At 40.4% G+C, this 21,783-nt stretch overlaps 3 protein-coding genes across 8 annotated transcripts in view; 2 read left to right on the forward strand and 1 right to left on the reverse strand.

Moving 5' to 3' along the window:
* Positions 1-371: 371 nt before the first annotated feature.
* LOC109481006 (transmembrane protein 14C-like) lies at positions 372-2,018 on the reverse strand. 2 transcript variants are annotated; one of them, XM_019783485.1, is made up of 3 exons: positions 1,886-2,018; positions 1,309-1,410; positions 372-1,012 (listed from the first exon to the last, which is right to left on the reverse strand). In XM_019783485.1, exons 1-3 carry the CDS (start codon positions 1,956-1,958, stop codon positions 879-881), a joined length of 309 nt encoding a protein of 102 aa, XP_019639044.1. In that variant the 5' UTR covers positions 1,959-2,018; the 3' UTR covers positions 372-878. The 2 variants fall into 2 exon arrangements, with proteins under 2 accessions (XP_019639044.1, XP_019639043.1); XM_019783484.1 differs by lacking the exon at positions 1,886-2,018 and adding an exon at positions 1,727-1,855.
* A 388-nt stretch (positions 2,019-2,406) lies between these two features.
* LOC109480985 (nuclear inhibitor of protein phosphatase 1-like) lies at positions 2,407-7,395 on the forward strand. The gene is made up of 7 exons (XM_019783453.1): positions 2,407-2,726; positions 3,405-3,465; positions 3,681-3,834; positions 4,202-4,422; positions 4,675-4,893; positions 5,215-5,286; positions 5,661-7,395. The coding sequence occupies exons 1-7, from the start codon at positions 2,638-2,640 to the stop codon at positions 5,676-5,678; spliced, it is 834 nt and encodes a 277-aa protein (XP_019639012.1). The 5' UTR covers positions 2,407-2,637; the 3' UTR covers positions 5,679-7,395.
* Positions 7,396-7,795: 400 nt separating this feature from the next.
* The window catches only part of LOC109480944 (dystrobrevin beta-like), a 31,409-nt gene continuing 17,421 nt past the window's right edge, over positions 7,796-21,783 (forward strand). For 2 of the 5 annotated variants that reach the window (XM_019783372.1, XM_019783373.1), the window contains exons 1-4: positions 16,797-16,929; positions 20,341-20,377; positions 21,284-21,348; positions 21,480-21,560. In XM_019783372.1, coding sequence (XP_019638931.1) covers positions 16,842-16,929; positions 20,341-20,377; positions 21,284-21,348; positions 21,480-21,560 — 271 coding nt within the window. In that variant the 5' untranslated portion in view covers positions 16,797-16,841. Of the gene's footprint in view, positions 8,091-12,846; positions 12,999-16,784; positions 16,930-20,340; positions 20,378-21,283; positions 21,349-21,479; positions 21,561-21,783 lie in introns of those variants that run through there. The other 3 variants (XM_019783375.1, XM_019783374.1, XM_019783376.1) reach the window with 3 other exon arrangements.

Raw genomic sequence — 21,783 nt, forward strand, 5'->3', positions numbered from 1 at the left:
TGGCCTGAGTCCTTACTTCAAATAAATAAATCCTTACTTCTGGGTATTCTTCTGCTCTGAATGTGATGTGCCCACTTAACCCTGTTTGGCATCATATAACGTTAAACGTTAAGCGGATTTAGAACACTTTGCACTGTGGATGATAAGAAAAATTTTAGAACTTAGATTTCCTTCATAATTGTATACTCAAGGTTTGTGTCTTTCTGCCTGCACCAGTCATTTCTGCCTTAAAAGTGTTTTCTATGGGATTATCCTACTTGAAAATTCTCAATTTTTTTAGGCTGGGTACCATCCTGGTTAAGAATTGAAATTCTACCAACACGTTATTTGATAGAAGTCATGACTCGAGATTGAATGAATACACACTAGTTCTATGCCAGCAATGAAGCAGTGACTTTATTCATCACCTTTTCAACTGTCATATTTCCCTGGTGGAATTCCAAATATATAAACATCTTTGCATCACAGCACAGTTGCAGTCTTATCACAGTTATGAAATATGAAAGTCAGTAGGCACAGACAGCCTACGCTACACACTCTGTTCCAAGCAATATCTTTCTGCTCTACACCCTATATTGTGAGTTTAGCACAATTTTGACAGTGGATTAATATAACTTTGATGATAGAAATTATGTTTAATGTTTGACAAATACTTCATTAGCTCTTAGATATGCATCATCTATCACCTATTGCTGACTGTCTACATCCAACAAATATCTTCATTATCCAGTGCTCTTGTGTGCTTACTGGTGCATCTTAAAATCTTGAGCATATCTACACAAAGGCTAAATGGTAAAAAGTAGTAACTAAAGATGGATAGATTAGGAATGGATCCCAAGTTCCCGACAGAGCTAAGCTCTGGTTGCAGTAGTCCCAACTCAGTTGGAGATGGCCCTGTACCCGAACCTGGCCACCATCAGCAGACTCAGCCCAGCCACCAGGCCTGCAGGCATGAACTTCCCCGAGTTGATGAACCTCGAGCCCATCACTGCAGTCAGCACTCCAGAGGTTCCTGAGGGATGGGAAAAGTAACATTATTTACACACTCATTTTGTTGAAGATGAAAAATGACTAACTTATACAAACAAAGTACAAATGTATCAACACTTTGGGAAGGATGTAATGTCATATGGTTGCAATAAATATGGTTACTAAAATAGATACACTGACCAATCAGATCATGATGACACCATATTACAGACTACATTCTTTTTATTTTGAAGTCTCCTCCAAATATGGTGTGTGCATGTGTTACAGTACTTGTATATCTGTATAGATTAGTGCAACTGTGTGTCTATAGTAACATACCCAGGGAAAGCAGGTAATTGTTGGGGTTGACAGATGTCTGGTAGGCTCCCACACCCATCAGTCCCCCAAACACCAGGCCTGCTCCCAGGGACATGACACTGCCTAGACAACAAACAGGGGAGAAGAGAAGTGTGTGGGTAACAATAATAAAATACTGGGTACTTTGTACCATGAAAATGGTTGTTTTATCTATTCATATCAATATGCACTGATAAGTCTGACATATCAACCAATTGATTTCATTGACTTACAGTGATTGTTTAATTTGTTATTATTTTGCTTAATACTGCAGACTATAAACCGGTTAGAGAAAGAGATTGTAGGTATGATATTTACCTAATGCATGCATTTTTTAAATCTAATTTCCTATACATATATATACTATTGTCATGCACTTGATCTACCCTTCCCCACTTACCTGCCCTTACATATCCCGAGATCCCACCAGCCGCAACAGCCAGGGCGTATCCGATGGAGATGAAGTCAGTCATGGCAATCAGCTCGGGCACTTCTACAACCTGTGTGAGATTGTAACGTTATACTGGGAATAGTATTAAGGAGATATATCCTGACTCACCTTTCCTTACATAGCCCAGGATCCCACCCAAGGCTACAACAAGTGCAAACCCAATGGAGGCAAAGTCAGTCATGGTGATGATCACCTGGCACTTTCAGATGAACAGGGCTCAAACCCGAAGGAAGTTCAGTGTCTGTGCAGGGGGGTAGGAGGGGGTGTAAGACGAGGAAGTATGAAGAATTTTGCTCTGTCAGTTTGTGTAAGTAAGTAATGATGGTTGGCTGGAATTAATCACTTTCACATCCATATAAAATTAATAAATACTGTAACGATACAAGGAAATGAACTAGCGTTATAACTTGTTAGACATATGGTACAGAGGTTAGTGACAATTGTAAAGTTGTTTTCCAGCTCTGAGATACTGTCTTAGTATAGTAGCTATCATAAACATACATGTATAAACAAATCCATAAATACGGAGAAAATATAGTACTAAAAGTACAAGATTGTTGCACACCCCAACCACTCCCCCCTCTCCTCACCTCACCTGGGGGTCAGAGATGAGAAATATATCCCAACATGCAACACGACACATGTTTATCTGGCTCAAGAACGCAGGAAAACGAAAACGCATTGATAGGTGATGAACGTTCTCTCTCAGTCATTACACCATTTATACAACTTTTCAGTACAGAATCTGTATCTATTGATGTCGATGTACTTTCTGCTATAAGATTATGTTGTTTCCAAAGACCGAATAAGAGAAAGAGCCATACTGTCGTCGTTGCGTTTGTAATTAGGTTCAGACCAAAATGGCGTCGAAAGAAAGCCAGAAACAGAGACGAGAGAGTAGAGGCGAGCCCGATCCCAATCTCCCTCCACCTTTCGATGTGCCGTCCTGGTAAGTCTTCACGTGATTATTAACAGCAAAAGCATAGTCTACTGGGAAAACTCATCTAGGTGGATGCACAGTAACCCGTTCTGCGTGCATTGGCTTATGAAAACACCACAGTTGCCGCGCAAAAATACACATGTGTTGCTTTGCGTGCGCGTTCAAAACGTTAGCGTTCAACCATGGTAGCTCGAAGACTTTGAAGTATTTATATGCATTGACTGTCATTCGAGGACCTCAAATTCCGGAAAATTCAGTGAAAGATGAATCAGTATCATGTACCTCCAAACCAAACCAAACCTAGAAAGTCTGTTCATGTTCCAGACGTTGAATCATGTTGTTGTCCCTCACTCCGTGATCACCTTTCCAGCACGCACGTACGCCACGCCTGCTGCTTGTTTATTCTTTCATAACCACGCAACATTAGTTTTGTGTTTATACCATAATGTGCTACAAATGTACAAACCATACCAAAGAGTCTACTCTACTCTACTCTACTCATACCGAATATGACGTTATTATGGGCACACGTCGGATCTACAGTTCCTGGCCAAAAACGCACTCAAAATTATTTTAATAAATTCTATTATGCAATTTTGCACGAGTTCATAAGTCCATAGAATAGATCATTCATCTATTATTCATAGTGGTGATCAGCTTTTAACATTATTGTATTATATGTTCCAGGGCTGGGAAACCTCCAGCAGGACTTCACTTAGATGTCATCAAAGGAGACAAGATGATAGAGGTGAGTGTTTCTGTGACAATATCTGCAGACAGACTGTGACATTTTATTAGCACCAATTCATCAAATTGATCATCTATACATACATAATGCAACACAGCAACACATTGTAGTCACCAAGAAAAAGTGACAGGTGCATTTTCCATCAAGAAACACTTACTTAGGCCATCATAGCAGATTTTACATTTTCCCTTCTAAATCTTATCTTTTGTTTTCAGAAACTGATCATTGATGAGAAGAAGTACTACCTGTTTGGAAGGAACTCCAAGATGTGTGACTTCTGTATCGACCACCAGTCCTGTTCCAGATGCCATGCAGCTCTGGTCTGGCACAAGCACCTCAACAGAGCTTTCCTCATAGACTTGAATAGCAGTAAGTATGCATAGCCAGGTAGCACATTGTTTTCAATGAGTAGGTTTTGGACTTCAGCCTCATGATTGCTTAACTGTGGCTGTATAAATCACTCTAGTCCTTTGCAAATCATATAGAAGGAAGAGGCCATATTGATCTTCATAAATTTCTGTCTGTGCATTTCTGGACAGATTCTGCTGTATAGACTGTACTTACCTACAATGTACATGTATGTTGTGATCCAAAGCAGCCATACCAAAAACAGAATGGACTGGAAAAAACTCACAGTTGCAAAGCACCTGACAGAAGAAGAAGATGTTGTGATATCTATGGAGTGTAAAAGTGTCGGAGAACAGTATTTACATTACACAAACTATGTTCTTTCCAGCACATGGCACTCACATTGGCAACATCCGCCTAGAGCCAAGCAAACCCCAGCAAGTTCCCCTGGACTCTGTCCTGAGGTTTGGAGCCTCCACGCGGACATACGTCCTGCGCGAGAAGCCACAGACAGTCACTACTGTAAAGTCAGACGACACAGAAACAGTTGGAGAAGAGGAGATTTCCACAGGATTGCTGGGTCTACCGGAAGAGGAGACAGAATTGGATGTAAATAACTTGCTCTTAATATGCAGAATCTTTGAATACATGTAGTACATACTGTCACTTCCATGTACTTAGATGTGATCTTTCAACTACAACTTACAGGAAACCAATTTTGCTAGTAAGTACTACCTGTACAGATCTAGCAGTCTTTCTGTTATGCACTGTTGAAATAATATGATGTTGTAACGTTAAATATGTAATGTACAAAACTCCCATTTCTATGTGCTGAAGTATTTTGTTACTCTCATCTACCAGAACTTGACAGAATTTAACACAGCCCACAACAAGAGGATCACAGTATACAGTGTGGAAGAGTCCAACCTAGAAGTCACCCCCTCCCCCATCAAGAGGAAGAGAAAAAGCATGCAGTCAGTGAGATTCATGGATGATGAAGAGGTTATTAACCCAGAGGACGTTGACCCCAGTGTTGGCAGGTTCAGAAACCTGGTATCCACAGAGGTTATTCCAGTCAAGGTGAGTGGGAAACAGAAGGGACTTCAAGTTGTAAACATCTTACTGGCTGTAACTAGTGTAAGACTAGTATTGTGCTTTTTGTCAATTTTGAATGGTTCACAGCCATGTAACTGCTTGTAACTTAACTTGTAAATGAGTTCACAGAAGTGTACCAGTATCGATTTGTTTCATTTTCAAGGACTGGGCACTCATAGCAAAAAGGGCTTTTTGTTCAAGTTACTATTTAAAACGAGAATTGGGAAAGATGCACGCATTGCCACTAAATTATATGAAATTGTTACCAGAAGTTACCAGAAGTTAACACAATGTTCTACCCCACAGAAAAGGAAAGCAGAGGACATCCCCATTCACCAGATTCCATGGCCAAACGTATGCAGCAATTCTACACACCAGGTACATGTGTGGTTTCAATCTGGTGCAGTTTAGACATTACATTATCATGGGATGTACTATGTGCACTTTTATTGTTACCTTGGAATAGAAAGGGAAACATACATGTATGGAAGGCACGTTCAACAAACACTTCTGTTCTCACCCTAATGTCTCTCAAACTTTGATAGGGTAACCAGTCTGATCTGAGGAAATTATCATCACTAAATCTACAGATAGATAAATCTCATGCTCATTCAATATCTACTTCTTGGCATCTGGCCATGATAGTCACAACCCAAGAAGTCGATAATGACACAGAGAGTCGATACGTATGCCAATAAATGCCAACTTGAGCTGTGCGAATTGCCCCTTAATTGATATGTATGCTGTTGCAGGTTTGTACAGTGATCTGACGTCCTCGGGTGATGCGCACACTCCCACATCTCCCACAGCAGGCATGATTGGTTCCTCTGTCTTCAGCGGGTTCAGACCAAACCTGGCACCTGAGGTCGACTTGGCACCTGTGCCTGAACTGCCTGCCACCCATCCTGCCACAGTTATCAGTACTGAAGTCTCATCTTCTGAACCAAAGAAAAAGAAATACGCAAAGGAAGCTTGGCCCGGAAAGAAGCCTACACCATCACTACTGGTTTAGGAGAGGTCTATTTTTCTTCAGCTCAGTAGTTTCTGTTTTTCTTCTTGAACTCAAAATACCGGTGGTTGTGCTGACAACCCAGCAGAAACCTGTGTTGTTTTTCTTTTGCAATCATCTTTCTTTTCATGCAACAACGAGCTATCAGAGGAACAAACCATTTCCATGTGCGGGGGTGCGCTGTTGCTGATTTGTTGATGGATATTCCTATGGAGCTTTTCCCAATCAAGGATGTCAACGATAACAAGACAAGGCTCATGACCCAGGAAGTCTTTGATATCACAATCCGTTACCAACAGATGAGGGTCTCAACACTGAAATGTGGACTGCAGTACAGACTTTATTTTAGCATTGTGGCAGACTCATTGAATTGTGAGAGAAGACATAATGTTATATACTGTATATCTATAGCCCAGAGACACTGGCCATGTGATAACATTATCTAAGTGTGGTTACATACTTCATTTGGCAGCTCTGCCCTGAAGTGTGATTGACAAATACTAATACCCTGCTAGTCACAAGTTTGAACGTAAAGGAATTTGCAGTTTTTGTAGACATCACTATTTTCTAGTATGTCCTGTTGACAGTGACTAAAGTAAAGAAAAAACTATACTGACTGGTAGTATTTGGATTCAGGTGTGACATTTCTGAAGGTTGTATTGTGAAGATTCTTTTGTAATGGAACAATATTCAAAGACAGTGAAAAGATTAATTTGGCCAGTCCATTGTAGAGGTTCTAGGACAATGCAAATCACCATGTTATTATGTATTCATGTGTAATATCTTTATATGTAGAAGTCCTTTATTCTCTTACTGCAGTTAATCAGATAATGTATGGTATGCTTTGTAGCCTGAATTATCAAACCAGTTAAAAATTTCAGTGCTGTAGGATTTGCTAAAGGACCTTTAATCTTACATAGACCATTTCTACAATTACACAATTATGTCGACAATGCAGCCTTGAACTATGTTTCTAGTTTCTTTTGTAGAGGAATATTTTATATAGGTTCATGACGTTAGCTTGTATAAATATGTGTAAGAATTAAGTTGCATAAAATATATGGGGTGAGCACATTATTCTTCTGTAGTGGAATATGAACAGAATATAACACGTACATCATATTTTCATCCTGGACCCAAAGTGTGTAAGATGTGAATGATACATGTACTTGGAGTAAATAATTATTCTGAGGTGTGGAACATGTAATTTTACAAGCCCAGGTTCTGAGCATACAAATTCTCACTGGTTTGTAGCAACCATTTTATTGCAATTAAATGGACCACTTAGATTCAGTATCAAGAATATTTACTGCACTGTATTGTCAACAATTGTGCCACCCTTCTTGTAAGATCTATGGTACTCTTCAGAATAAAACATGTTCCTCTCTTGTAACTTATTGTCTGATTTAGAACTACAGTATCTTTCAGCTGAATAGTACTGTAATCATTACATCTTTGGTGCTAGACCTAGTCACCTAGTCCACTAAGTGCAGATGGTATAATTAAGTTACAACAATAGCTGGTTGAATGAAAAGAAGAAGAAGAAATGTATTGGAGTTCAAATGTCAATTGATATTCTTTATCATGCAGAAGATGTTACTCAGCAGTCCCGTAGCTTTGAAGGCATGGGGACAAGCTCTCTTCAAATGTTCTCAAACTCTGGCGTTCGTCTGGTCAGCAAATTTAAATTGTTAAATTGCTACAGTTTCTTGAGGCCAGCCCAGTTCATATTATGACCTAATAAAATTCTTTCGCTACAGAAAGTTTTTTTTTCTAACCCCTATCCTTCCTTCAACACCGGTGAAATGCATTGCTGTACACTCCCTCTCAGTCCTGTTTTGACGGTAAACATCCGATGTGTGGCGCTGTTGCACATGCTTGACCTTTGCAGGCCTAACTCATTATCATCTGCTGGGGGTGGCGGGGCGAGCCGGGCCATCGCGTGCTGCAGTCGGGCTGAGCTGCCGCCGAGAGAGCTGGCCGGGATTTTTTAATGGAGAGGTTCGTAACTTCTGAATGTATGTGGTTAGAAAGCTAATAAGCGGGAAAGTAATTTCATGTGCGTGATAAGGCGAGATCTGTAGGCGGGAGACACGGCGGTCTCCGGAAGTATAATCACTAGCAGCAGGCAGAGAGCGTCAGGTTCGGCGGAACAACACTTCGGGCCTCAAAAGTACGTCTTTTCGTCTCCTCGGGGGTAAACTGGGGACCACGAACAGTATCAGGATATCACTCAACATGTCTGCTAAGCCCTTCTCTCCGACTTAGCATTCCGTCGAGGAGATTTTATCTGTCTTGCATGTCTTGGGGAACAAGTTTGGATGGGAATGGCAGGGGAGGGGTCAAGATACCATAGGAGTGAGTAGGAGGTCCCTCTACCCCAGATCCCCCAGTTCAACTGTCCAAACTCTGGCGTGTTTGATACGTTGTCGCCACGCATTCCTGATTTTGTCCCACATTTCTCTCTGACACTTGAGGAATCTCTCGACATTTTACCGATTAATCAGTTGGGTCTTCCGCGCATAAACAAACACGGGCGTGAAAAAACCAGGCCACGTAGCCAGCTGGAAAATGCAACCAGTGGTTTCCGCCTGTCTGACTCCCTCCGTGTTAGTACTCGTCAATTGCGCCGGCCCATTTCGCTGTATTTCTGTACTTTCAAGGGCATTATGAGTGTGCAGGGAGGCCAGATGGGGGCCTAGGCGTGATAAAGCACGGCCTCCCGCCAGCCAAACTTGGCTTATCAGAAATATAACGGTACCCTGCGCCCGGGGGAGGCAGAGGGTCGGCCGCTCCGCCATTTGGCCTGGGGGTGTGGAACGGAGCAACATGGCAGGGGTGATTACGGTGTTGAGCTGTACTACATTCAGGAAAATCTCAAACAAGCTCCAGGAGAGGATGTATTAAACGTTGCAAACTGTAAGAAGAGGGTTAGACTTGGACGTCGTGCTTTACTTAATGTTGGTATGTAGACAGAGTTCTACCAAGGCACCGCCATCCCCCCAACAGTTGTGGACGCCCCCCTCCCACTTTGTTTACATGGTAAAGACCCACATGCCTGACATTCCTGGCCGCTGGTGCACCATGGGAGGCTGCCTGCAAACATTACACCAATCATGGCAAGGTGTTGATAGGGTACAGGTGTTTACAGCTTTGATTGGACACCAGATCATAAAACTGTTGCAATATAACGTTATGACTTATTGTGTATTGTCCATTTTCACATATGATCATTTGGCTACTAATGTTTCGGTCAACAGGTGGTGCATAACCTCAGGTGTGCATGCGTGCAGGTAACAAAAGCATCCAAGAGATCTTTAAATTCTCACCTTTCCAGGCCTGTACCACAAAATTATGCAATGGGCAATCACACCAGCCCATTCAATACACACTTAGAAATATCATTCTCAGACAAAATGCTTTAAAGTACACTACATTCACTTTTCTGAATGGAACTCTGGACCCTAGGTTCCAAATATCTAGGAAGTATGTTTTGATTAAAAAATATGATACCCTTGAGCCAATGTGAGCTGTTTACATTCTTTAGAAAACAGGTCACACTTCTTATGTTCAGAGGCAAAGAACCTTTTAACATGTAATATGCCTGATTACGTATACAATACAGTATACAGTTGCATCATTTTTCAGGAATGTCTGAGTTATTAAAAAAATGAGCACTAGTAAATGATTCAAATTTCAAGTGGGTTAGTTTCAATCATGTCCCCATCTAGGGTGAGAGTTATACATGGCCAGGAGCTGGTCTAGGTGTAAACTCATTTCCTTGATGTAAGATTGGATTTCCAGTTTCAAGATACGAGACTTAGAGTTAGACCCTTTCTGATAAGGGTCCTGACCCAAATTACTTTGGCTCTCCAAGTCATAAACATTCTGACAAGGACTCCTGCAGGAGAGGACAGATCCACCACACTGAGCAGTCAGCACATCATCCTTCGGAGGTTGAAAGGTCACTGGTCCATTGTTACGGCATTCACCGTGACGGATTAGTAAGTTTAGTAAATATCATTACTGTCATGGCCATGCTGTCTGTCCACAGCCCTCTGAAAGTCATCTCTACATTGTACAATGGTTTTTGACTACTTGCCAGTGAAAAGCACTCAATAGAGACAAGCCCACATGGTCAAATCCCTGCTATTCTTACAAAAGTATTGCAGGCAGGCTTTTAGCTAGGGGGTGTCCAGGGTGTCTTTTGGACGCCCTGTAGTGAAAATAATAAGAAATTGGACGCCCTACTTTTTGGTAGGACACCCTAAAGACGCCCTATTTTTTCCACTCCCAACCCCTGCCATGCACACATACCTCCCTTCAGCCTTACTATGAATACAAAATTTATCGTTTACTGAAGGAAAAAAACTCACATTTGCACGCCAAAATGCAGAAAATAGTGTTTGAGAGCATTATGAATTTAAAAAAAAGCCCTCCTAAAAAGCTCGCGCACCGTGCGTCTTCACAGTGCATAGCATACAACAACAAAAATGGACACCCACCAAAAAAATCCTACCTAAAAGCCTGATTGCAGGCCAAAAGGAATCGTGACCTCTGAACACCAATTTATAGCCATCTACTGAGTCAATGAATACTTGCCAAAAACGCTCTCAAACCCAGGTTCTTGTGGGAGATTCAGTCTTTGTGAAAATACATCTGCCTAGACATGTTGGACCAGAGGAATATAGGTGTAAATCCATTGCTGCAAATATGATCTGATGTACAGAGTCCCATGGCAAGAAGGGTCTTGCAAGTTGACGGCAGACATCATCAGCTGAATATGGGAATCCTGTGAACTGCTGTTCTGAATGTTGAATTTGGCACTCCACCACTCGACTAGACATGGGTAAAGCATTAGAATTGTTGTTTTTGGATGGAGACTGGAATGGTCGTGCAACTCACTCACTGTGGGAACCAAAGTGAAGTAATATAATCCACAGGTGTAGTGATGTTGTCAGAGCCCCTCCAGTTTATTTTTCAACATAGCTTCCTATTTCATCAGCTAAAAGGGGATACTGTTTACTCCAACCTTTACTGAACCACCCAGACTGTGCTAGTGTTTATGTTTAGAGAGGTTCACAAGAGGTCAACAGCCATACTTCACTTGCAGGAAGCCCAAGTCTAAACACAGGACCTCCTGCTGACTTCTTCAAGTTGTCCTGGTTAGAGTACCATTCCATATGTTGAAGCTAGCTGTATATTTAGCCTGCAAATTGCGGGGCTCTGCACTGTGTTTTTCTGTAATGAAGACCCAGGGTCTGCAAATTATGCCAAGGACTTCAATAGGCGCAGCATGTGCAGGAAATTAAAGGCGCAGGACTACAAATGGAAAGGTTGGTAGCAACTTCCCCTTATAAGAAATAAACTCGACAACCGGTGTACAGTGTATATGTAGATCTGTCCCAGCTTTCTTCATTGAATACTTGCCAGATTAAGTGGGTCAGTCCAGTGGTATGATGTACTACAACCCTTACAAGTTACATGATGCCTTATTCCAGCATCATTCATAGCAGTAGATGATCGACCTAGTTTCCCTGGTTTCCATCTTCAGCAATCCATGGGATCGCTTCAGCAATCCATGGGATCGATGTGCCATAAACGTAAGAGTAATGTTTCCAGGGTATTTTCACTCTTCAGATAGGAGGTATATTAAACTCCCGGCAACATTCATCAAGTTGTACCCTAGCCTGGGTACCATCCTGGTTAGATTACGTCCGCTCCCACAGTCGCTCCCACTGTGAAAGCGGACATTAACTAACCAGGATGGTACCCGGGCTAGTTGTACCCCTCCAATACTACAACTAGAGAGGGCCTGCATGGGGGGTACTGATTACGAATTACGCAAAATTTTCGACGCCAATTACAAATTACGTTAAGTTCTCAGAGCTGATTACGACTTTACGCTTTGCGGCTCATGTACTACTGTATTACGAATTACGTTGATTTTTGGGAAGGCTGCCTATGGATTACGAAGACCAAAAAGGCCAGATTACACCTTACGAAAAAAGGCATGCCGGCACCCACTAGACAATACTGTACAGTAAGTTTTCAACAACCTTGTGTGCTATATTTTCCCTGAAGATTGTATTGATTCACCAAAACTAAAAGCTTGCATGAAGGTAAGACTACCAAAAAGGATGAAGGCTTTTTATCCATAATGTCAATGATTTACAATGCGGACTTCTGGCATGGCCATGGTCTTGATGTTTTTTGTGGGTGTCGTGTTACTTGAATTATTAGGCAAGCTGTCAGGCACTACCTTGACTGTAGAGTATCAACCTTGTCATAAGTTCTAGAGTTACCTGTACAAGTTTGTAAGTGATACAGCAGCATGAAATGAGCCTATTTTACACTGGGTACTAACATCTGTTGCCAATATAAACAATCCACCTACATATACTTGTACTATGTTGTACAGTCATGCTGTAGGTATTTTAATTCGGATAGCTGTGGCTTTGCTTTCAGCCATTCTTAGTCTTCCAGCTTGTAACTGACAAACTTGGATTTCATAAACCATTGAAACTTGCCATGCACCCGTGGTTGGATGGTGAATTTATATAGTCTCAAAAGGTACAGGTACAATGTAGCTCTTAACAGTTAACATCCGTGTCCATAATATCACCAGGGCCCATAATATCGCCACCTTGAAAAATAGTGTGCTTTAAGATATTTTTACTGCAGCATACTTTTGGTATGCACTCCTGCACACCTCAACTGTACATACCTAGGGTATGTTGCAGTAAAAATATCTTTAACACACTTTTTCTCAAGGTGGCGGTATTATGGACAATGGTGATATTATGGACACAGATGTTATACATCAAGGTCATATGTATTTTGATAGTTAGTAGCAATGCTAGTACAGTGTAGTACTGTTAGTGTTAGCAGCATAAAATGATATTAATACTTCCTCTTGTCTTTTTCAGGCTGTAGATAGACTATAGAGGAACTGAGAGTTGACTCCAGCCACCCCCATCCCCCTCCTCCCCTTGGAAGTGAGAAGTGCCCCAGGCAGGACAACCCTCGGCCCAGGAGCTGTGATCATAGTTGTAGTGACACCACAGGATGCATGATAAAGGTCAGAGGTTCTGCCAATACACATAGCCATTACATTGGCCAGATGTTCAATGCCATAGAGCAAGGAGTAAAACCTCTGTGCATATTCATCTGAATATGACAAATAGTTTCAGGTCTGATGGAGTTTATAGTGATTGTGCTTTGTCCTTGCACTACCCAGCTTAATCTTGACAAAAATTGGGAAGAAATAGACTACATCTACTAGTATCTCATCATCATGGCAAAGCTGGTTGTTGGACTTACTGGTAATAAGTGTTCTTGTGTATGATATTAAGTGGAATTTGGGAAGTTGCTGTTGGTTTTCCCCTGTGGCGTGATATTTCCTCAGTATTCGGGCAGATATTTTCACCACTAAGTTTGTGTAGATCCATGCAGGTCACTAATGAATGTGATCCATTTCGACGAGAGTTACAGAAAGACTTTAAGACATTGAATGAGTTCTAAATGGGGAAAGTCATGCCTTCAAGGGCCTTTTCAAACAAATTTGGAGCATTGAAAGTGTATTTTCTGGCAAGGCTTCAGGCAATTCAAGTGCTTCCATTTAAGCACTGGTACGTTTTGTATGGCCCGGCACTGTGAATGTTATGGAGACAGATAGCTGAGAGTGAGCAAGGTTAGTGCTTGGAAGAATCAATAAGTGGTATGCTACGGTACCTACAGACGTGTGACCACCAGAAAATACGACCTTCACAGACAATTACCTGCACAGCCCTCTCTCCCTTAGTATGCATACCTTTCTGATCCTCCCTAATAACAAAGGGGGAGGTTGGATTTCCAGTGATGCCCGGTGGATAAAACTGTGAGTCGATCTATAAAACTTCTTTCTAAACAAACGATTATAGATATGGTGTATCACTGTCCAGGAGTAAATGGTTGGCCATTTCTAGTGATCTGTCTCTGTCGGGCACACTAAACTCTGCTGGCAGACTGCAGATGGTTTTTATGTGAGCAGAATGTTAATGTCAGGAATAGATTTATGTATGCGTTTTTTAGTACTAGTTGGGATTGAATGTAGATGCTCAAACTTTTGTCAATTTGAATCAATTTTTATTTTTATGTACATCTTGATATCTGGATTTTTTTAATTTTAATTTTTTAATTTTTAAAAATTTCCGGCTGCTTGCCATAACACAAGCATACTCCAGTGAGTCATGCAATATATCATATGGTTTAAATGTTCCATCAGCCATCATAAAGAGACTCTGAGGATTGTTTATTATCAAAACCAAGTTACAGCTCTCTGTGTTATAAGCACTAAGTTTCAATGTTTTTCTCATATAAGTGCTGAGCAATTTTCCCCCTATCTTTATCATGTTCCATGATCATAGCCCACAAATGACGTGTTTTTTTCCACACTCAAGTAGCCCATGGCCAGAGGAGGATATAGGAATGCTCATAAAATATGGTCTAGCCAGTACAATTGTAGTGTCCTTTAATTATCATGTGTGCACATTTTTATTCTTATATGATCTTTTCAACAAATTCTTGCTTCTTTTACCTTTCATTTCCATTCAATTTTTTTTTATTTATGATTCCATAATTGTGTAAATTGATCCCAATGCGATGATAGTTTGGGTGCCTAATTTACATAATTAATGCGATGACAGTAATTGCAGATCAATACTTGCGATGATAGCTGCAGATAGGAGGAGTTGATAAATGGTGTGTCAAGCCAATTTTACTACAGCTTGTTGGAACTGTCACTTATGTATACATCTTCCATGATGTGCAGAACAAAGTCTTGAGAAGAGAATGAATATAGTTACTTCTCAGGAGTCCAGGAATTCAGTGTTAGAATGCCCACCTGCAGTCTGCATTTTGCAGAGACATTTTCAATATTGCAGAGAAAAATTAAGCAACTTGCAGACTGAGAACATTAGGCTAGGGGTTCATCAATAGTGTTTAAAAGCTTTTGTGTTTACTACTGACTACTGATATAATTTACTACTGACTCAGTCTATAAATTATAATATACCAGTAATTCTGCATCTTAAATGTTTGCAAACATGCAATTTTGTATATGCCATGGGTTTAGATCCAGACTCTTAGTTTTAATTTAAGTGTGTATTTGCAGAAAGTATTTCTGAATTGCAGAACAAAATTTTGACATCCTGCAATATTGCAGCACACTGAAAAAAAAGTATTTCTACCACTGACTGATGTTCTTCAAAGTTACCGGTATGTGTTTGACAGTTTCTGGGGATTATTTGTGTTCCACAAATGTAATGATTCCCCAGAAATTTACATGAATCATTTAGCTCTCAGACATTATTTACAGCATACCCTGAGAGGATTTTATTCTCCTAAATTGCATCAATGATGATATTCGATTGTTCCTTGCTGATATCATAAATATGATACATATATATATGTGTGTTGCTTGCGGCAGTCTTCAGCGGTAATGCAAATACTTTGTCACATTGTTATCAAGATTTTTTTGTAGTGGCCCTGTTACATATACATCATACCTTGCAATCTAGAACATAATGATCCTTCCTGTACTGTTGTGTTTTTGGCACTGGTTGTCCAATATGTTTTACTGGTAGAAACAGAACCCAGCCAGCAGAATGTTCAAATTTATTGTACGTATCGTCGCAATTCATAAATACATAATAAGGTTTGGTAAACCCCCTGAGACCCGGCTCCCCTGGGGCAGTATGGGTAATATGTTACTGTAAGCAGAAGGCAGGGCAAATTGGCCAGAGATGGATCCTGTTCTGATAGATCCATCCATCGGGAACTGAGCTGCCAGCCTGAATCTAATGTCCATAGATCCTGCGGGACCGAACCATTCCAGCTCATTGGATCGCCGTATCGGGGAGACGCCCCGCCGGCTTCTCCATGGCAACAAGATCGTATTATTGATTTTACAGGTCATTTAGTTTATTGTAGGCTTTGTCATCTCTGCACATGTCCATTGGTCCATTGAAACATCCGAAAGAGGCCACGCCCCCTTCTGTGCTGACCCCCCCTCGTTTTTAGAGTGGTTGCATCCGGGAACCATCGCCTCTCATTTGTAATTCTGCATCCATGCAGTGTATGTGACCGCAGTGCACCGGCATCTCAGAACCCGTGCTGGAAATCTAGCTTGTTGGGAGAACCTCAAGTGCATCTGTCGTCTCGTGTTTCCGAGGAAAGGTGGATTTTGGCAGGGCTGACGTGTAGTTATAATCACCTACTAGTAAGGAATTTCAAGGACGAAACACACCAGTGTTATCCATTGGTGGGGATATTGCAGCTTCGGTGACAGTGGACGTGGGATTCACCCCCTCACCTGTGACCTCGCTGACTGTAATCATGGATTGACTGCTGGTAATGCAGTGTGGTACATTGTGATGATGAGACCTTCCCTCTAGTACCGACGATCAAAGGATTTTGACAAGACAGCCAAGAAGAGGATGCATCCGTGCATTTCTATATTTTCATTAGGTGGTACTTTATGAATTTCCTGTCAACTACAACTTAAGCTACTTAAAGCATAAGCAGCATAAACTTCAACTTTTAGAACAAATTGGTAGAATACAGATAAATAGCCAGAGAAGAGAGTTTACCTCCAGCTTTCTCGTGTGCAGTTCTTTGCTTTGGCAGCATCTTCAGTACAGCAAGATTTCCATCTGTCTCCAGATCATTGGTACTTTTCCTCTCCTGGCATCTCATCAGACTGTCCAGACTCCCAGTACTGTCCTGCAGTTCTTTACCAACATCTTTTCAGGCAGCTGTCTCACTTAAGCAGTACAGCAAGATCTCAGTCTCCGGACCACTGTTCCTTAAACTGACACCTGGTACAGCTGTGTCAGCACAGCGAGATTTCAGTCTAAGTCTCCAGACTACTTGAGTGCCCACCATGTCCCAGGTGTTGACCTGCTCCTACTCTGCCTCCAACTTTGCTAACTTGATGCAGAATCTGCAGGATGACCTACAGAAAGTTACAGGTACAGTGTACATCTCCCAGTATGTCTTCTTGCGAACAATAACTCCAGAAATTGTTTATACATTTTGTACATGTATATGTAAATTTTCAAGGTTATAGGCACATTATATAGACAGACTTAAGCCTTTGGAAAAAGTGAGTAGATTTTAGCGATTATAAATCCAACTTAAAATTTTGCTGTTTTTAGTAAATATCAAATTATATTTTTTGCAAAATTTTAGTTATTTGTAATAATATCATGTTGAAATTTTGTAAACAAACATATAAATGGAATGGACACAAATTTTTTTCATGTAGGAACAGATATTCAAGTATTGCAGACAGGATAAGTAATTCTTTTCATGAAGTTTCGCATAGATTGGCATAACCCCTCTGCCTTTCTTTTCCCTGTAGCTGTTTGAATATTAATGGCAGGAAACTGACGTCAGTTCTTTTGAGGATTACTGTAATGCTTTTTAGAAGATTGAGGTCATCATAGGTTAATAGAAGTAGATAACCCATCAGCTTAGTTCCACATTTGAGTCCAGTCATGGCACCTGAAAGATCATGTCAGTCCGCCATGTGTCATTTATTTAGTAAAGAGGATAAAATGTAAGATACGAGAAGAATGGAAATGTTTGGCAAGCTGAGATGGCTGACCATAGGAGTGCTCAGCCATCCACCAGAAGTGCACACTTCTACATGGCCAGTCAAATCCTCTGGCAACATATTCTTTTCTAAATTTGTACAATTTTTTTTCTCTTGAATTTTTTAATCCACCATTTATGTGATGGGGACTAGATAGAAGGGCTGCTCAAGAGCACCAGCACTTCAAAAAAAATTGATAAAGGAACACCTCATACATGTGCTTATACGGGCAATTTAAAGATAATTTTTATTAGATAAACCATGAAATACGAGGCTGGGCAATGTTTGTAATTATGTGGATGACTTGTGATGTGCTTCACATGGAATATTCAATTATGTGTTGTACATGCATGTAAACTGCTTCTATTAATCAATGGGTTCTATACATGGGCAACATAGCAGAAAATGCACTGGTAATAGCTGTAGACGCCTAGTATACAGTTTATTTGTTGATATTGTAGAATTGAAAAGTTAGTTTTTTGTCCTTTGGCCACACCAATTTAATTTCTTGGTTAACAGATTTTTCTAGAAAAATAATGGAGCGGGCGGGCGAAAAAAATAAAAACAGGCCTAGGCATCCTATCATGGCCCAAAATGGTATGATAGGAGCCATGAAGTCAACACACCAGGCTGGTTCAAAATTTAAACAATGAATTTTGAACTTTTAATGATACCATTGCATTGAAAGATGGAATAACTGTAACAACTAGGATGAAAAGGACTGTTTTCAACTGTTCAGGGCAAAATATGTCAGCATTTTGCAGTTGATTCTGAATTTTTATTTTATTTGCAAATCAGAAAAAAATGAAGCGGGCGAATCCGTTAACCAAGAAATTAAATTGGTGTGGCCTTAGTGATAATTTTCAGGGCTTATCCATACTGTAACTGTAAGTGTAAGCCACCAGCTAGGAATACCATACAAACCTACAATGTAGTATGGTAATGGTCAACAACATGATATGTCAACATAATACAGGAATGGTAGCATCAACCTCCAGTTCATAAACTCCAGCTGGCCCTTGTAATGCTCCTGTCACTGACTCCCCTGTGAGCGTGATATGTAAAGGTCAGGGACACACTTATATTTTTGTCCCTGCCCAAAATGGTCCTCAGTGAAGGGAAAATAGAACACCAGCTGGGCCCTCTTGTGGCATGATGATGATGTGACATTAATATCTGTTTGTCTTGTTTCCGTGGCAACAGGTATTGATACATTATTTATAGCCGGGGTATAATCAATGCATAATTATGTGGCACGAGCTGATTGTTGTATCTACTCATGTATTCATGGTCATACTATTGAAAAAGATGATTGTCCGATATTTGTAACAATGGGACATGTAAATTGTAGATTCCAAGAAAGCGTGCCAGTTAATTTGACTGCTTGAATTTTATATTGGAAAACTACTTCTATTTGATTCATTCTTGGTGATTACAAATTGAATGTGGGCCATAATATATGGACAGCCTCATCCCTAAACTTACGATGGCTCCATGAATCAAGGTGATTTTTCAGTACTAATAGACCTTAATATCTACCATCATTCACATACATGTACGTACAGTTGTACATGTGCTGCATACCATTAGTGGGGTCTACTGTGAAAGTGATTACATATGAGCCTGTTATCGTTGATGTACAGGTAGTAATGAGACTTTGGTAACATGCGTCAGCCCAACTATACATTTTTAATGATGAGCAGATCTAGTAGAAATGTCCATTTTGCCCGCCTGGTGTATTTAGCTTCAGGGAGGATCAAATCCTCTTTAAAGCAGGGGATTGCAGCTCCATTCAAGGCCCAGCTGATTGTAATTATTCAACAGCACAGACCAATCTGAAAGGGTGAATTATGAGACAAGATATTCTGTTAAAACATAGGCATTGCATCAAAAAGAAAATGTGGTATAAAAGGGCCTGGCATAAAACAACTTTTCCACAACATGCAAGATGGCTGTTCAGCAATAGCCCCATCCATAGTTTTGTAAGAAAATAGTAGTAGTTTATAGTTTTACATTTTCCTTGTAGTCTGCCTGCTGCATTGCTTTTCTGGAGCAGCCCAAAGAAGTGGTACATTTTGAAACTAGTTAGATCTTAGCTTTTACCTTGACAATTTTCCCCTCAGCGTTCCCCTAACAACCCATGGTTGCCCTAGAAGCTGGCTATGTCAATGCCTACTGGTTGATGTACACTTAAGGGCTAGCTGATGACAGCCCCTCCGACACACAGCCAATGTCCAATAGTGCTTAACAAACTGTTAACCAGATTACACTGTGACCTACATACAAAATGAAGACTTCAAAGATAGCATCTGAGTGGATTAAAGAATGAAAGGCCTTGGCACATGTATTCTGCCTAGGGTTGACGGAATGTGTATTGACCTTAATATGTCCATTATACTTTGTCTCATTACATCTTTCATGTCTGTGCAATGGTATTATTGTAGCGTGCATTTTCTATAACATGAGGTACATTCATGCAAATGTGGATTAAGGTTTGCTATTCTTAGAAAGCTCAGCAGAAAGGGTGACTGCCCAAGAGAAATATAGCTGTTAGAATTCATTCCATTATATTGGTGTGAAGGTGCCAACTACTTCCAGCAGAACATTGGTGAGATACATTTCACTGGACTTGGTGTTTGATGATTAATGGATATAGGAATATATTCAGTCAGGGTACCAACCTTGCCTTCTTTTGTTATTGCATACCAGCATTATAACTTAATAAGCTTTTGGTATAATATTTCAATGAATTTGTTTTGTTCAATGTTTTCCTTCCATCCTGTAGGGCAACTGGCCATGGAGGACAGCCCAGCATCCATGCAGTAAGTATTAACTTAAGTCCAGTATTTGAATTATTTCTACAAAATAAACATCAAAGACTGTCATTCTACATTATACAGAACACTTGTGGTACTTCACTTGTCACTTGATAACATGTATGTTAGCAGGAACCACTTTTGATATAAAATAAAAACCATGCATTCACTTAGTCTCGTTATATAATACTGCTGATTTCTGCGTCAATATGTCAGGCTGTTTTATTTTTATGAGTCATAGTATGATGTCAGTACAGACAATGTAATGGCAAATATTGGCCTGCAAGCAGCTGTGAAACTTGTGCCGTTTAATTGATTCAATCATCGTGCACACGTCCACCACATTTGGTCTTGGCTTTAGTCTTATCAGTCATGGACAGAGCCAATGCCTCCAGGCATTTTCATAGATTTAAGTCCAACATTGATAGGATCTGTGATCATGGTTGCCAAATGGTGTTCTCAATGGGTAAATGTGAACCTTTATGGTTTTTCACAAAGATGTCTGTCTGAGTCTGACCAGTTTGACCAAAAGGTCAGAAAAAAAGACTGCTTCTTGTAGGCATGTACCACTTTCTGTAACAAAATGTAAGCTGTCCAGGAAGGAATGTATTGTGTATGATTCGTTAGGACTACATGTACTACAAAAATGTATTACAGTCAAGGACAATTTTCAATGTAGATTTCCAAATATGTCCAAATTTATCTTTTCTACAATGCGAATGTTTGAATAACTGAAATGGTGTAAATTCAATCTGTACAAAAACAGATTCATGATCATCACTTTCAAATTGTAATGTACAAAATGCTCCTGAAATGGAACGACCTGGCTAAATGTATGTACAAACATCTGGCATGGATCTGTCAACAGTGGTATTATGACTTTTCTGATCAGACATGTAACTGCTGTTCCAGGGTGCTTGAGGGAAACCCAGCCCATCGTGCCATGGTGGAACGCAGACAACTTATGACAGAAATGAGTAAGTACAAATACATAGGCTGACATTTCAGCATCCCTGGTGATTTGTGTGACAGTTTAAGTTTGGTCCCTTTCATCCTCGATCTTTGTTAACTGTACTTTAAACTCCATTTATTTGTCTCCCCACCTCAGGAACACAGAACTTTGATGTGATTCGTCTGGGGACCTACCGAACAGCATGCAAGCTGCGATTTGTGCAGAAGAAGACAAACTGTAAGCAAAGTTTACTGCTAAAACCAACAGAACGTGTTTGTTACTTTACAATGTTAGATTCTACATCATGGGATTTGTCCAGAATTGTTGATGGAATAGCTGAAGCTGCCACAGACTAGAGGACTTGTTATCTTACTTGGGCACCTTGTACTGTTATGGTTACTCAGTAATACTCACATAAAATGTAATCTCCAGTTGATTTAAAAAGAGAGAAGAAATCTTC

The sequence above is a fragment of the Branchiostoma belcheri genome, unplaced genomic scaffold, assembly GCF_001625305.1.
Source record: "Branchiostoma belcheri isolate BF01 breed outbred unplaced genomic scaffold, Haploidv18h27 scaffold53, whole genome shotgun sequence".
Taxonomy (NCBI): Eukaryota; Metazoa; Chordata; class Leptocardii; order Amphioxiformes; family Branchiostomatidae; genus Branchiostoma; species Branchiostoma belcheri.

Bases quoted from the DNA above. Each gene is read 5' to 3' on its own strand.
- LOC109481006 (XM_019783485.1), bottom strand. From the start codon at position 1,958: ATGACTGACTTTGCCTCCATTGGGTTTGCACTTGTTGTAGCCTTGGGT. The intron at 1,411-1,885 runs GTGAGTCAGGAT...TTTGTTGTCTAG, and splicing joins CCTGGGCTATGTAAGGAAAG to GCAGTGTCATGTCCCTGGGA. The intron at 1,013-1,308 runs GTATGTTACTAT...CCCATCCCTCAG, and splicing joins CAATTACCTGCTTTCCCTGG to GAACCTCTGGAGTGCTGACT.
- LOC109480985 (XM_019783453.1), top strand. From the start codon at position 2,638: ATGGCGTCGAAAGAAAGCCAGAAACAGAGACGAGAGAGTAGAGGCGAG. The intron at 3,466-3,680 runs GTGAGTGTTTCT...TTTTGTTTTCAG, and splicing joins AAGGAGACAAGATGATAGAG to AAACTGATCATTGATGAGAA. The intron at 4,894-5,214 runs GTGAGTGGGAAA...TCTACCCCACAG, and splicing joins CAGAGGTTATTCCAGTCAAG to AAAAGGAAAGCAGAGGACAT.